Source organism: Callithrix jacchus, chromosome 8, assembly GCF_049354715.1.
Source record: "Callithrix jacchus isolate 240 chromosome 8, calJac240_pri, whole genome shotgun sequence".
NCBI lineage: Eukaryota > Metazoa > Chordata > Mammalia > Primates > Cebidae > Callithrix > Callithrix jacchus.
This window is the reverse complement of record NC_133509.1, coordinates 56,907,654-56,922,134: the sequence shown is the minus strand read 5'-3', so window position 1 is coordinate 56,922,134 and position 14,481 is coordinate 56,907,654. Positions and strand designations below refer to the sequence as shown.

Sequence of the window (14,481 nt, the reverse complement as noted above, 5' to 3'; positions counted from 1 at the left end):
ATTGTGAAGGCATACCTTAGGAGGAGAGCGGTTTTGAGGTGAAAGAGAAGGTGAGGGAGACATGAGAGGTTCTAACACAAACTGGGAAAGCTCTTGGAATTCAGTTCTTGACCATTGCACTTTCCAGGTGAAATTGCTTATAAACGTACCCACCAGTTTGCCTAAAAATATTCTGGATTTTTCTTTCTCACTTACTTGCGCTTACAGTTACTGTGGTTCCGGCTCCAAAGCTGAGCTTGTAGCTGTCAGAGCCACAGTGCGAGGTCATCCTACACAAACCTCCCCAAGACCATGGCTAAGAGAGTGGGCTGGGGGACACGCAGGCCTGGCTCTTAATCTAGCTCTGCCCCTCATCTGCTGTGGCCCTTGGGCAACTATTTCAACCTCTTTGCTTTACTTTTAACTTTCACATCGTTTCCTCATCTGTGAAAGTGGAGATACGTAGTATTTATCCCAGAGGGTTGTTAAGAGGGTCAAATGAGTCCAAGTATGAAAGGTGCTTTGCACATTGTGAGTGTTCAAGAGATGTTAGTTATTAGAGTCTTATCAAGGGGATCTAATTCTTTTCGTCTTTTAATAGTACATAAAATTTTAATTTGTCATGTCTCCTCTCCGAAATCCTGGCCATTCATGGGTACTCTAAATTATATCTAAACGCTCTTTGGTTAAGTAGCAACAGTTAAAATTTGGGTATTTTCCTTACGTAGAATAAATGGCACCTTGAGAACACGGCTGGCAGTTTCAGGATGTCTACTCATCATAGGATTTGTTTACCATAAATCTGTTCAAGTGACATTTGAATAAGGACTTATAAAATGTTATGGGTGGGGACCCAAAATGCAAAATAAAAGAACTCAAATACAGACGGAAAAGAAGAATTTAGCATAATATGTTGGAAACTTTTTCTTCCAGGCAACTATAACTTACTTGGTTTTACATTGAGTTTGGTCCCAGATCCAAAGTAAAGTCTGTTGAAGTTGTACACCATGTTTACTAGCATTACAAAAAATCCCCTGGCACCTCCTAAAAAGGAGACTTGCTATCCAGAGATGACTAACCAAAGTAGGCCAAGACTAACCTAACCACACCAGTTCTTTCCTAATTCCCTGGAAAATCTGAGAACCAGAGTGAGGAATGAGCAGGGAAGGCACATTCATTATCAGAGACAGGCAAGATAAGGGCAACTGCTTTTCTTCAGCGGTTTTATTGATTTCTTTTCTTTAGTTTTCTGCTCGAGTTCATTCTTGTGTCCTCTGTGCTCAATGCACACAATATTTGAAACAAGGACACTGCAAGTAAATGTTCTTTACCTTTTTCTTTTCTTAATTATAAATGAAAATTCCCCTCAGGTAGACTTAACTAAGGGGAAAATTCATATTCTGCCTTTAGCTCCAGGGCGATCTGGAAGCTTCTCTCTGAGACTCTGTATCTGAATCTGGGTTGCACTTGACAACTACATCTGAGTTTTTCTTAAGGACACCCTGAACAATGCCAGCTGGACAAAGGTGCTCTGTATGTACGACCTAATAAGATCACTATAGCCTCTCTGTCACAGTACCATGGTACCTACAATATTCAACCATGTGTATTTTAACATCTACGTTGACACCCTCCTCCCATGCCCTATAGTCAAACTGCACGTTTTGGCTTTTCTTCCCCCCCCCCCCCGTTTCCTGCTTGCATATTCCCTTCAGAGAAAAAGAAAGAAAAAATAAAAAGACACTGCAGTGTTGGTTGTCATTTGCAAGTCTAGATGAAACATTATTTATGGGCAAAATATTTTGCTGACAATTTTAAGAGAAAAGGAACCTTAGTGCCAACAGTTAGACACCCACACAGTTTGGAGTTAAACAGATCTCAACAAATGAGCACAGTTATGAGAAATAACATAGAAGAGACTTCAGTCTAAGCCAAGTAATTATAATACTTGTGCAGTTTTGGAGGGCAAGGGGCTTACTTGTTCTCACTTGTAGAAATTATTAGCAACGTGTTACAAGAATGCTTTGCTGGAAGGGCACCAGAGAGCTACAGAAACAGAGCCTTGTTTAAATATCTTAAATATAGGCACCTCTGTGTTTAATGACTTACTTAGAAATAGCTATTAGAATAGGCTAGAAATGTAAGTGGCCGACTAGACTTGGTGAGAGATAGTTGTTGCATGTAGTCTGGTCCTAGTGCAAATATTATCAGAAACAGAAGTTCCCTTATGGAATCTGTTACTACTATTCAACAATTCTTCTAGGTTAAAATGCATTTTTTTTTCTATTCATTTTCATCAACTCCTATCAGCAAAAGCCTTAGCAAAAAGCTTCTCTTTCTCTTCTTGGTCTGCTTGCATTACCCTTTCCAGTATGCGTTGCTGCTGTCTCTCCCCATCTTCAACCTCAGGCCCATTAAGTTACATGTACAGAATACATTTATAGATTAGTAAATCAGTGCAAATAGTATTTAATTGTGGCAGCCTACCAGGTATAACAGTCAGTTGCGTCCCGGATCCAAAGGTCAGTTGCCAGCCTGAACCAGAAGAAACACTGTGATTTGCTCAACAACAAAAACCAGATCAAAGAGGCCAGGCTGCAGAGCACTGAGTTAAGAGTTGGCAGTGGTTCCTTTATGAATTAGGCCTGCATCACTGTCAATCTAGGTTTGGCCTGGAGTAGCCAAATTGATTGTCTACAAATCCTAAACACACCCTCCTTCATTTTTACAATCCCATTTTCTTTTAGGGAATCTTCGTTTTCCATTTTCCACAACAAAGTTCTAAACATCAACTGCGTGTTTTCAATATATGTGTAGAGAAAATACTCCCTGATTTTAGGTGTCAAAATAGCACTTGCATCTTTTCATCCAAGGAGACCCACAAAGTCCAGAATAGAGAATATTTCTCTGTTGTGGGCGTCACTGGGTTATGCCATCAGAGAACTGTCCAGATTCTTGAATCCTCCTGAGGCCGAGTCTACAGAATCTAAGTCAGGTAGGTACAGAACGGCATTGCCCAGTTAACTTGGCCACTCATTTTACATTGATAAAATAACTTTATATTAATCAATTAGAGAAATTGCTAGTTTTCTACTTCACTTTTGGGCCATTTTCTTTCTCATGACTAACGTGGTATGTGTGTTAGTTATCTGCTAAGCGACTTTGAAACTGCAGCAATTAGTTTTAGTATTAAGGAAGTGATGATGGTGTAAGAGAATCATGTCCAAGAGAAATTAGGGTGCGCACTGCCATATCCGAGAGAAAACATGAAATCCATCTTCAGAACGTAAATTGCATGAGGGCAATATCACACTGAGTTTGCTTCCTGTTGGATCTCTGCTTTCGGCACCAAGTCTGGCAGAGTGCAAGTACACAAAAATATCTGTCAGATGAATCTGTGGATTCCTCGAACTTCAAGTTTGAGCAAACTGACAGGTTTGGCAAATTAGACACCTAAGATCTAGTTCTAGCTCAGCCATAGACTGGCTGTGAGGCCATGATCAGTCTGTTCCCTGAGCCCCAGTTTTCTCATCTCTGGAGAAAATCAGAAAGGAAGGTTGTCAAGGCTCTCTCTGCTCTGTGAGGCTGTGCTGTATGAATTTTTGGCCGAAAGTTTCAGAAACAGGAAGTGTCCCTCAGTAGTCATGAGTAAACTGTTCTTTTAAAAAAGTGTTTTTCCACATGTTCTTACTCATAGGTGGGTGTTGAACAATGAGAACACATGGACACAAGGCGGAGAGCATCACATACTGGGGTCTGTTGTGGGGGGACTAGGGGAGGGACAGTGAAGGTTAGGGAGTTGGGGAGGGATAACATGGGGAGAAATGCCAGATGCAGGTGATGGGGATGGAGGTAGCAAACCACATTGCCATGTATGTACCTATGCAACAATCCTGCATGTTCTTCACATGTACCCCAGAACCTAAAGTGCAGTAAAATAAAATAAATAAAAATAAAAAAGTGTTTTTTTTTCAGACTTTGGGAAAGACTAATCACATTTCTTTTGGTCAATGATCATTATTTATAAGGTTCTTTTCTTCTATTAATTGACATAATCTTAGCTGAATAGAATAGTGCCTTAGAAGGTTTGCTAAGGAATTAGAAATCTTGTCACCAATTACTGCATAAATCCAGGGCTGTGATCCCAGCCAACACCCCAAGTAGCCAGTCATAACCTTTAGTCCCAACACCTATATTCAGGAGCAATTCCCAGAGACACTTACATGGTCCATTTTGCACCGTGATGCCAGATCCTAGCCAGGGCAGTGTCTGGCTTCCTATTTGATGCTCATCCCCCTCTCTAAACATTCTTCATATAGTATATAATTGGGTCTAAATCAGCCCTTAATCCACAGACATTGCTTAATCCAGGGATACAATTTTATACTTACTGGGCTTCACAGATAACTCAGTTCCCTGTCCGAAGATAAGCTTTCCTCCCTGGTTATAATTCACACTGTGTTACATATCCTGTCAAAAACACATCCAATCTGCCTGAACACATTTCTAATCCTCCACCCCCAAATCCACAGCAGATTGCTCCCACACCACGGTATGAATCATGGCTATACTGCTTATTGTAACCTTTTTCCTTATAAGGGGAATAAGGGTATTCACACAGGAGACTGATAGAGAATAATGAGAATTCCTATTTATCCAAAAACGTTTCTATTTAACACAAATCTGATCTCTCATTTTTGCTTAATGGCTTTGGGTACTGCTGTTCAGGGAAATAGCTTCCTTTCAGATGTTTCTCAGTCTCAGCTAGAAATATTTGGCATGCAGGGCATGTCAAATATTAAGGGCAGGTGAGGCTCCCAGGAATGGGGCTTACCTGGGGTGACCACAACCTGGGTCCCGGCTCCAAACTGCAATTTCCCCCAGCCGTCAGTTGTCACACTGTGACAAACACCTCTACAAAATGGCTTCCCCAGAGAAGACAGCTGCTAAATGAAGACAAACTGCTCATGGGGAAACAATCTTGCTACAAAATGAGGCAACCGCATGATATGAGATAGAAGCTTTTCCCCCTTCTCTTCTAATTTCTTTTCTTTCAAGATACTAAGGGTGATGTGTGCCAAGAGCTGCACTTCCTGGGTGGCAGGAGCAGAAAGCCAGACTGCTGGGGTCAGTGGAGCCTGGGCATCCACTTTAGACACTGCAGGGCTAGAAACTCACCAGTCTAGGAGTTTACCTAGGTCAGACCCAGTCCTCAGCAGCACTCAAGTGACAGCTGATCACCACGGTTATCCTGCTATTTAAATAACTTGATGTTTTGAATTCATGAGCCTACTGGAAAAACTACTTTAGGATGTTTGGGTTCTGTTCCTGTTGGAAAAGTTTAATCACTGGCCTCTACTTGGCTGAGGTTTTTTTTTTTTTTTGAGATGAAGTTTTGTTGCCCAGGCTGGAGTACAATGGCGTGATCTCAGCTCACTGTAACCTCTGCCTCCTGGGTTCAAACGATTCTCCTGCCTCAGCCTCCTGAGCAGCTGGGATTATAGGTGCCCACCACCACACCCAGCTAATTTTTTGTATTTTTAGTAGACATAGGGTTTCACCATATTGGTTAGGCTGGTCTCGAACTCCTGACCTTCAGGTGATCCACCTGCCTCAGCCTCCCAAAGTGCTGGGATTACAGACATGAGCCACCATATCTGGCCCTGAGTTTTAAAATCTATCAAATGAGGATGACTATATTGAAGTCCCCTTCTGAGGAAGACCATGCCAGGTGATTTTTCTGATTCAAGTTTGACAGAATAGATGGGTTCCAAGGCCTGGCTTATCGATGGGGTCCTGGTAAGTTTCTTCCCCTCCACACCTCTAAAGCTCCTTTAAGGATGAAGAAGGTGACTGAGGTACTAGGCTTTGGTCTGCTCAACACTTTTAATGTTCTTCTGACCCAAGGAGTCTCCTGTAAAAAAGAGGGCAGGTTTTCCTCTTGGAGATAATCATATTCAGCACACAATTTAAATTATATGCCACTTACTTGCTTGACAAGCAGCCTTGTCCCCTTCCCAAAGATAAAGGAGAAGCCTGTCCTTCTGCACAGTGATTATCTCAGCATCAAAAACCTACCAGCTCAGCTTTCCCTGACACAAGGCCCTCCTGAGAAGGGGCTCTCCAAAGGAGCGAATTTCCTCCGGTGTTATTCATATGGCCTTGTGATTTTTTTTTCCTTCCTGAAAAAGTGAGCCCTTCCTTTCTGTATTGTCCTTATGATTCTGCTTCTCCCTATCTACCTCCTCCATCCCCACTCCTGTGGTCACAGTGGACTCTCAGCCTCAAGCCCCTGCAGCTTCTCCCCACACTGAGCACTGGACTTATTTTCTATCTCCACTTAACTTTACTTACAGGGCAGCACCGACAATCTGGTTCCGGGACCGAAGATAAAATTCTGACCATAGTTATCCCCACAGTGTTTCTGGGCTCAGCAAAAATCCTCTAGAGCTTCCTCCCTCTAGCCTGGGCATCTCAACACTACAAACAACCCAGTACTCAGAACTGGTGTTTTTGGCTTTAAGGTAAAAAAATCCAGCCCCTTTGTCCTGTCAAGTCTTGAGAACAAAGGGAGTTTGGGAACCGCCAAGCCGCCAAAGGTTCCCAGCTTAACCTAGCAACCCTCTGTGTCCTGAAGGATGCAACTCTGCATTAATGAGTCTGAGTCTTTTTCACGGAGAGAGGCTCTGGGGGCTGGAAAGAGGCTTAAAGAGGTTCTCTCATTTCTCCTCCTGCCTCGAGGCAGGGCTGTACTCCAATCACCGCTGATAGGAGGGTGTCTATCTCCTTTCAAAAACCCTCTAGAGAAAGTGCCCTGGCAACTACTCCTGACAGCTCATTTTCACTGTTCAAAAATCTATTAGAAAGGTTTTACCACTAACCTAACTCCCTTCCTGCAGTATTAGCCATGTCCTGTGGTCTGAATCCTGGTGGAGCTGGAGAGCCGAGTCCCTCCATCTTCTGTTTAATGCCTCCTTTCCCAGATTTAGATGTGTGACTTAACTCCCACCTTGCCCTCAACCTCTTTTCTTTGAAATAAACTGCCCCATTTCACCTCTGCAGACTTTTCTGACCCTCTACCTCCAGGTTTGAGAGTTTCATTTAGTGGTTATTTTCAGGAGCCATATTTCTCACGAGCTTCACTACTCCGAAGAGTAGAAGGACAACCTTGGGACAGATTGCCCTTCCCATGAAATTTCCATCTTCCCTCTGTCACTGCCCCTACACATGGGGAGCCTGTCTTTTGGGAAGGGACTTGGGACACCTTAAAGGAAGTCATGCTGGGGGCATTTTGGTGATGGGGTAGTACAAGTTTTCAGTTCTGCAGCCCTTCCTCTGTCATCCTGTGAACCGCATCCCTGCTCCAAGGGTGTGTGTGGAGCCTCAAGAGTCCCAGCCATGCAGCTGTCTGCAGAAACCTCTCCCCTGCCTCTGACACTTGGATGATTTTGTATTTAAATTAGTCAGGATTCTTTCTATTTCCACTTTCAAATCCCAGGTGAGGAATTTCATAGAACAGGCTGACATTCTCCACCCTCCCCCGATTCCAGCTCTGCTCCTGATGCATAACAGAGCATTGACAGAAGAGCCCAAGGGGCGAAACAAAGCCTCTGCAGTGGGTTGGAGATGATGTTTATCATTATTATTAATAGCTAGGGTTTAATGAGCTTTTTCTATGTTCTGAGCACTATGCTAAATCCTTTAGCTGTATTATTTCATCTTTACAATGACTCAGTGAAGTAGGAATATTTTGACCTTCATTTTGTGGATGGGAAACGGAGGCTCAGAGAGATTAAGTAACTTGGTCAAGGTCACACAGCTAGGTAAATAGTAGAGTAAGGACTTGAATTCAGGTTTCTCTGTTTCCAAAGTTCATGCTATCTTGCTTAATCGATTATTACTTAAGCTCAAAATGTCCAGAGGGGCACAAGACAGGTAAGAGGTGTTACAGAGGTGGACTCAGTGCCAAGCCTCATACTCTATGGCAGTGACCTCATTCTCAATCCAGATGCGCAGAGTTCTAGTGGTGTTTTTCAAGTCAAGGTTTAAATCGCAGCAAGACGATCAAACTTAGATATGAGAAATACTTTCTGGCAACAAGGGTTGCCAAATTTTGGAATTCATTACAGAGAGACATTTCCTATCCTGGACCATCTGATATAGCACATCCTATATGGCCAGAGATCGTGCTGGGAAGCCTGGTCAGGGGTGGTGGAAAACCTTCCTGACAGCTTCATTGGCTCATTATTGTTTATTTCTCGATTTCTTTCAAAATTTTGTACATGCTCCTGAGAAGCCCTTACTATGAGCTAGAGCAAGAGTCTGCATATGGACGCACATGTGTGCATGAATACATGCACTCACATCTCATTTTAAAGCAGGGAAGAGAACCAACTCTCTTTGGCCTGGGGAATGAACATTAATAAAGAGCCCAAGCAGATGCACAGGATTAAAGTCTTTTTCAAACTAATGATTTGATTGATTGCCCCCGAAGGCCTAAGCAAAGAAGAACACAACTTACTTGGTTTCACAGTGAGCGTAGTCCCATCCCCAAAGGTTAATTTGCCTGCAGTGGTGCTACACAGTATTTAGTGCTATTGCAATAACCTTGACTCAGGCCTCCAGGAAGACAGGTGGAGGTGGGGGAGGCGAGCAGGAAAACAAAACCTGAGATGACTGCCCATGGCCACAACAACCTCCTTGGAATTAGGTTAGAACTTGGGGGGAATACTAATAACTAGCAAATCCCCAGCCCAATTCTATTTGCTGTAATTTTCCCTGAAGGAATGGGCCTTGGCAGGAGCACCTCCTGGGAAATTCGCTCAAAGTGGCTACTGCTTTGTCTCCTGGGATCCTGCCTTGTTTGTATTTCTGCAGGCCCTTTGGCTATTTTCATCCAATTCCTGCTTCCCCCCACCCTTTCCTTGGACTTTTCTTTTCTTGGAGGTTCACATATTTTCACAGGGAGAGACTACGTGGATATTAAAAGTCCAAGTACAAAGCCCCAGGGAATATGTGCATTAATAACCTTGTTTTCCAACTGATACCATGAACCACCCAACACAAACCAAGCAAAGAAAACACCACCTGTGTTTTGACAGCTTCTGCATGATGGAAGACAGGGTTCTTGGGAAGAATAATTAGCCAGAAAGAAGAACTTACTTGGTATGACTGAGAGTTTGGTCCCCTTCCCAAAAGTGAGTTGGTAACTCCCAGCCCCAGAGTATGCACAGAATTTCCTTTCTTTGTAAAAACCCTGCAGGTGCTGAGAAAATCAGACCACTCACAGCATAAGGAGCTGCTCTGACAAAAGCTCAGACTGTAACAGCAACTAGACAATAGGCAAGAGAGAAGGGCATCACAAAGGCGGGCTATGAAACGGACCATTCCTCAGAGTCCTGGCTGGACTTTCAGAGGTCATCGACTCTATCCTCCTGTCCTCAGCCAATGTGTTTTCTGACCAAAGAACTGTCTAGTTCTTAAGAGCCTCTAGTTTTTAAAAAGCTTTCCTTTGCTAGCAGCCCTTACATCCAAGCAACTGTTCCTTATATCTAATTGAAATCCTGCAAACAGCAGTCTGAGCCCTTTCCCTCTCAAGCTTCCCTGGTTGAAGACAGGATTTCACATAAACATATTCCACAGAGAAACTCATCACAACACACCAAGCTGGTCTCAGTGGTCACTTTGGGGTGGAGGAAACTGATAATGAAGGAAGGGGCCAAGGGGAATGTTGGCTTTATCTGTCTGTCTTTTTTTTTTTTTTGGTCACTTAGGCTGGAGCACAAAGGCACAATCTTGGCTCACTGTAACCTCCACCTCCCGGGTTCAAGTGATTCTCCTGCCTCAGTCTCCTGAGTAGCTGGGATTATAGGTGCCTGCCACCATGCCTGACTACTTTTTGTATTTTTAGTAGAGGTAGGGTTTTACCATGTTAGCCAGGCTGGTCTCGAACTCCTGACCTCAGGTGATCCACCTACCTCAGCCTCCCAAAGTGCTGGGATTACAGGTGTGAGCCACCTTGCCTGGCCTTTATCTGTAATTTGAATGGTTTACAATGAGAAATTTTAGTGTATTACTTGGGCAAATAAAATTAATAACAACATTAAACAGAAACTTGCAGCTTTTGGATCTCAGACAAGCCTTTCTATGTCTGGTTCTCTGCCCAGGGCTTTGGTCTCCTGGGATCAGAGGAGGGAACTGGGCCAGGATGTGTGGTCAGAAGAAGCTGGAGGCAATGAGGTCATGGTGCAGTGCAGGGCCCAGTTCTGTGTGCGGTCATGACTGTCCAGCTGGCTTTTGAAATATAACAGAGTAACCTGTTCATCCTCCTGCTCAGTGCTAATGGCCCAGCTCCTTCCAAACCTTTCTTGGGGGCAAAAGCATTCTAGGTACACTGAAAAATATTCAAGGGAAGAAGCCATTACTGATCAAAATCAGGGATGGCTAGCCACACTTACTTGGAATCACAGAAAGTCTTGTGCCCTTTCCGAAGACAGGAGGTGTGTTTCCTGAATTCCCACAGTGATTTCCTCCATAGCAAAAACCCTGAATGCCTGGCGTTGGTGGTTTTCCTGGAAATTTCTTGTTAATCGTCTTCCCTGTTAGAATCATCTAGAAATCTCCCCACTTAATCACTTTTTGTTCTTCCTTAGCACGTATTTGCCTACTCTCTTGCCGAATCTCTACAAAGCATGGTATAATCAAAATGTTTCTGCTTTGTCTGTCTACCCTGCTGACGAGCTTCCATATGTGGAACTGTAGCCCAGTGATGCATTTCTGAAGGGCTTGCTGACTTCCAACAATCGTTAGCCTGTGAAAAATATTCCAAAGGAAATCCCTGTTTCTGACATCATGATGAACTCCTTGCTGTACTAGAAATAAAAGAGAGTGGTCATTTATCCTAAATAAAGAAAAAATATTTGGAAAATGGCATAGAGTGAGAAGGCTCAATGCAAGATGTGCTGCTGGCTGGCATATCATCTTTGTTGTCTCTAACATGAAAGTAGCTCTTTAAAAAGTCACCTCTCACTTATATCTGGAACAAAGGAAAGGAGAGATCATGGGGCATCAAAGCCAGGAATCTCAGCAGAGGCCAAATAGAGAAAAATAGATCTTTTACAGAGGGTGGAAGGAGAGGGGTCACAGGTATGCTGGAGTCATTTCCAAAGTCAATTTAGTTGGAGCCAAAAATCACACTGGGCTTAACAGTGTGTCCAAACAAAGGTTACCAGGGACAAGCCTGGGAAAAGACTGGAAAATAAGTTCTGGGCAAAGTGTCATGATTCTTTTAATCTTCCTAATAAACAATGAAAAAGATAGTTGATATTTGGGTAGCAGAAGACCGGCAACAGCTTTTGCAGTCCTGGAGGGTAGAATTTGGTATTTTTGGCTCAGCTACGGGAAGGGTGAGGACTGGGCCTCTGCAAGAGAAGAGCCCAGGACCGAGAGGCCACCCACAGTCTTAGACACTTTCCCTCTCAACACTCACAACGCTTTTAACTCAGTGGGAGTCAATATTAGAAAATCACATAATCAGCACTTACTGGGGAGAATATGAAGTTGTGTCCCTTTTCCAAAGATGATTTTGTAAGCTGTGTTCACACTGTGATTGGGACCATAACAAAAATTCCTAGTGACTTTTTTTTTTTTTGGAAAGCTACATATTTTTTGATGGCTATTTCACCTTCATGGGACTTAACAGATTCCTATATTTTCTTTTCTCCTATAACAAACAGGCCTTATTATCAGCTCAGCCATCTTTCTATCTTCTAGTTGTTCTGCTTGAATTTTATGCTGCTTATTGCAAATGTGCAGGAGGAAATTGAATGACCTCATTTGACACTGAGAGTGAATTATAAAAGCAACAATTCAACAAACTCCTTTCCAATATCAAATATAATTCTGTTACTGTAGGCAAAAAATACCTGGCAGACAGCCACTGAGCTAGGAATCCACTTTTCAGAGCAGGAATGGGTCACTTGGGGCACAAAGCTGGATTTTCACCTGAGAAGGAACTGCATTATAGAGCTCTCCCCTCACCTTGGCTCTAAGCCTTAAGTTCTACAATTTGCCATGTTACCAAATTCTGAGTATACTTTGCCTTATGTTTGCTGTACTCACTATAGCCTTGCTCTAGCTGGGGGTTGTGAGCATCATTCATTTTGGCCCAGAGGGATCCCCGTGTTTTAGGAAATGTTCTCCTTCCATAGTCCACAGATGTGGTATGTCACCACCAAGAGATGCAAGCCTTATGCCACTGCCATCAACCCTGGCTGGATCCTTGTTTGACACTTAAAGAACCAAGTACCATTTTCTCTTCCTCATGGTCTACCTGACCCCAAAGATGCTCTTATCATAGTCATTTAAAAAAAAATTAACATGGGATGGATATATTCACTAGATATAAAACAATAAACCTGTGGAGTCATCTACCTCATTTCCTTGTCTTCCAGCATTTCCCATGGCTGAACCATTTAAAACTAGGCTATCCTATTTTAAAGCTCCTTGGATTGGTCATTCTAGTCTTACTTATAACCTGTTGTAGGGTTTAATAACATAGTCAGTCAGTGTGGTGACACCTACCTCTTAATATTTTTTTGGACATTTGGATGGGTCCTGTTGTCTCCAAAATGGCAATGTGGAGAAACGAACACCCCAGGAGCACACCTAGGAATGCCAGGCTCCTGAATGCCTATTTCTCTCTTTTTCAAGGAGGTGTGTTTAAAAAGTTTTATTCCCCATGGAGGAATTGATCATTATACAAAAATCCCGTTATCATACCTGCCATTTCATTTCACTCTGAATTTTCCTTTTAGGTGTTTATAAAGCCATCTGGGATTGTCAATCTATTTCTGAGTCGCTTTTTTCTTCCACTGGATTTGAATAGTCAGGCTGTGTTTTTAGTGAAATTTGACATTATGGGACTAGATGTGGACATTTGTCAAAATGCGACAATGTTTGGGTTTCTTATTAGATCTTTTTGAAATGAATACATATGCAGGCACAAGAGACAAAGAAGATACCTTATGAATATTAGTAGCATTTAAAATAAGATACTCACTTTTAATAGAATGGAAAACAAGTTCTGTGGCTAAAATCAGAGTAAACACACAAATCATTGCAGAACATAGTTTAGGAGACATTGTGGCTGTAAATAACCATGGCCCCATATAGTTATTTATAGCCACAATGTCTCCTAAACATATGGCTAAGCCACTATGTTCAAGGTGAGTTGGGATGGTCTCATTTTGCCTTTATTTATCATTATTGCTCTAGTCTCAATAATCACAAATATTTCATGTATATGCAAAAGTCATTTTTCAAGAAGTATATTTGTTTATATATTAAATTAAATCTCCACTAACTTCATGGGACTTATTTGCTTGGTCAAATATCAATAAAACATGGCCACTTACTGGGCATCACCACCAGCTGAGTTCCACTTCCAAAGACGACTCTGGCATTGTTATTCCCACAGCGCTTCCTGCCTTTGCTGAAACCCTAGTAAAACCCGACCAAACGCACAGCACTGTGGTGAGGGGGCCCTTTCCCTGCGTTTCTGAAAATTGGCCTTTTATGATGGGAAGAAAAATTGGTTCTGCAACATCAAGCAAACAATTTCTCCTTTAAAAATACAAAACTTATGAGCTTTTAAGATTCTTTTGCGGTTCTAAGCATAAAACTGCCAAAGCTGACTCTAATTTGTTAACAACTCTTGCTGTCATATGTGTGAGCTCAGCCCTAGACACCCAAGTTTGAAGGGACAGCACATTCCTATACCCACAGGGATATTTTCCAGCTACACAGCCATCCCAGTTCACCTCCAGACTCACTGATCAAGTTATTTCAAAGCCTTCTCAATGCGTAATAGTGCTTATTTGATAGCCTAAAAAATATTTCAGGAGGGAAGAGTGGCAAAAGTCAAACAGTCCTATTTTTTTTCCCCAAAGAAGTTCCACCATGGATTCATATATTGTTTCAGCCAGGTAGAGAGTAATGGCACACCATCTCCCACCACCTTCATGAAGAAAGTCCAGGCATGAAATAAATGGGAGAAGTGAATATTTTCTATTATAAAAAGATTGTATCCTAAAGGCAGAGATAAAGACACACAACAGCTCCTTTATCACAAAGCTGAGCATTGGCTGAGCTTTTGCATACACAGAATATCTGGAGAAAAAAGAGAGGGGTGAGCATCCCAGACAGTGATACCACGTCACTGACTTTCTTGGTTAAAAGTTCTTATGTAATAGAAATTTAAGCTTGGAGAGAGAAGTCCCTAACATGACTATAACTTGTTGATTCTTTAAAGAGGAAGTATTAAAAACTGGTCTCATTTCTCTTTTATCCTGGGAGCAGTGGGTGTCCAGAACAAACAACAAGCACTTATTCTAGGGAAAACAAAAGGGAAACAAATGTAGGAAATAGAGTGATGGTTACATGGATCACAGTTCTAATACTGAGCTAAGCTACCCTTAGCCTTCTCTTTCCCGTCCTCGACTC

General features: G+C 42.4%; 1 gene segment (V, D, J or C); it reads right to left on the bottom strand.

Annotated features, from left to right (window-relative positions):
• LOC100385731 (T cell receptor alpha chain constant-like) overlaps nt 1-14,481 on the bottom strand; it is a 257,258-nt gene that overhangs the window by 26,424 nt on the left and 216,353 nt on the right. Inside the window, 1 exon segment of the C gene segment in view lies at nt 4,371-4,419. Within this exon segment, the coding sequence occupies nt 4,371-4,419 (49 nt within the window).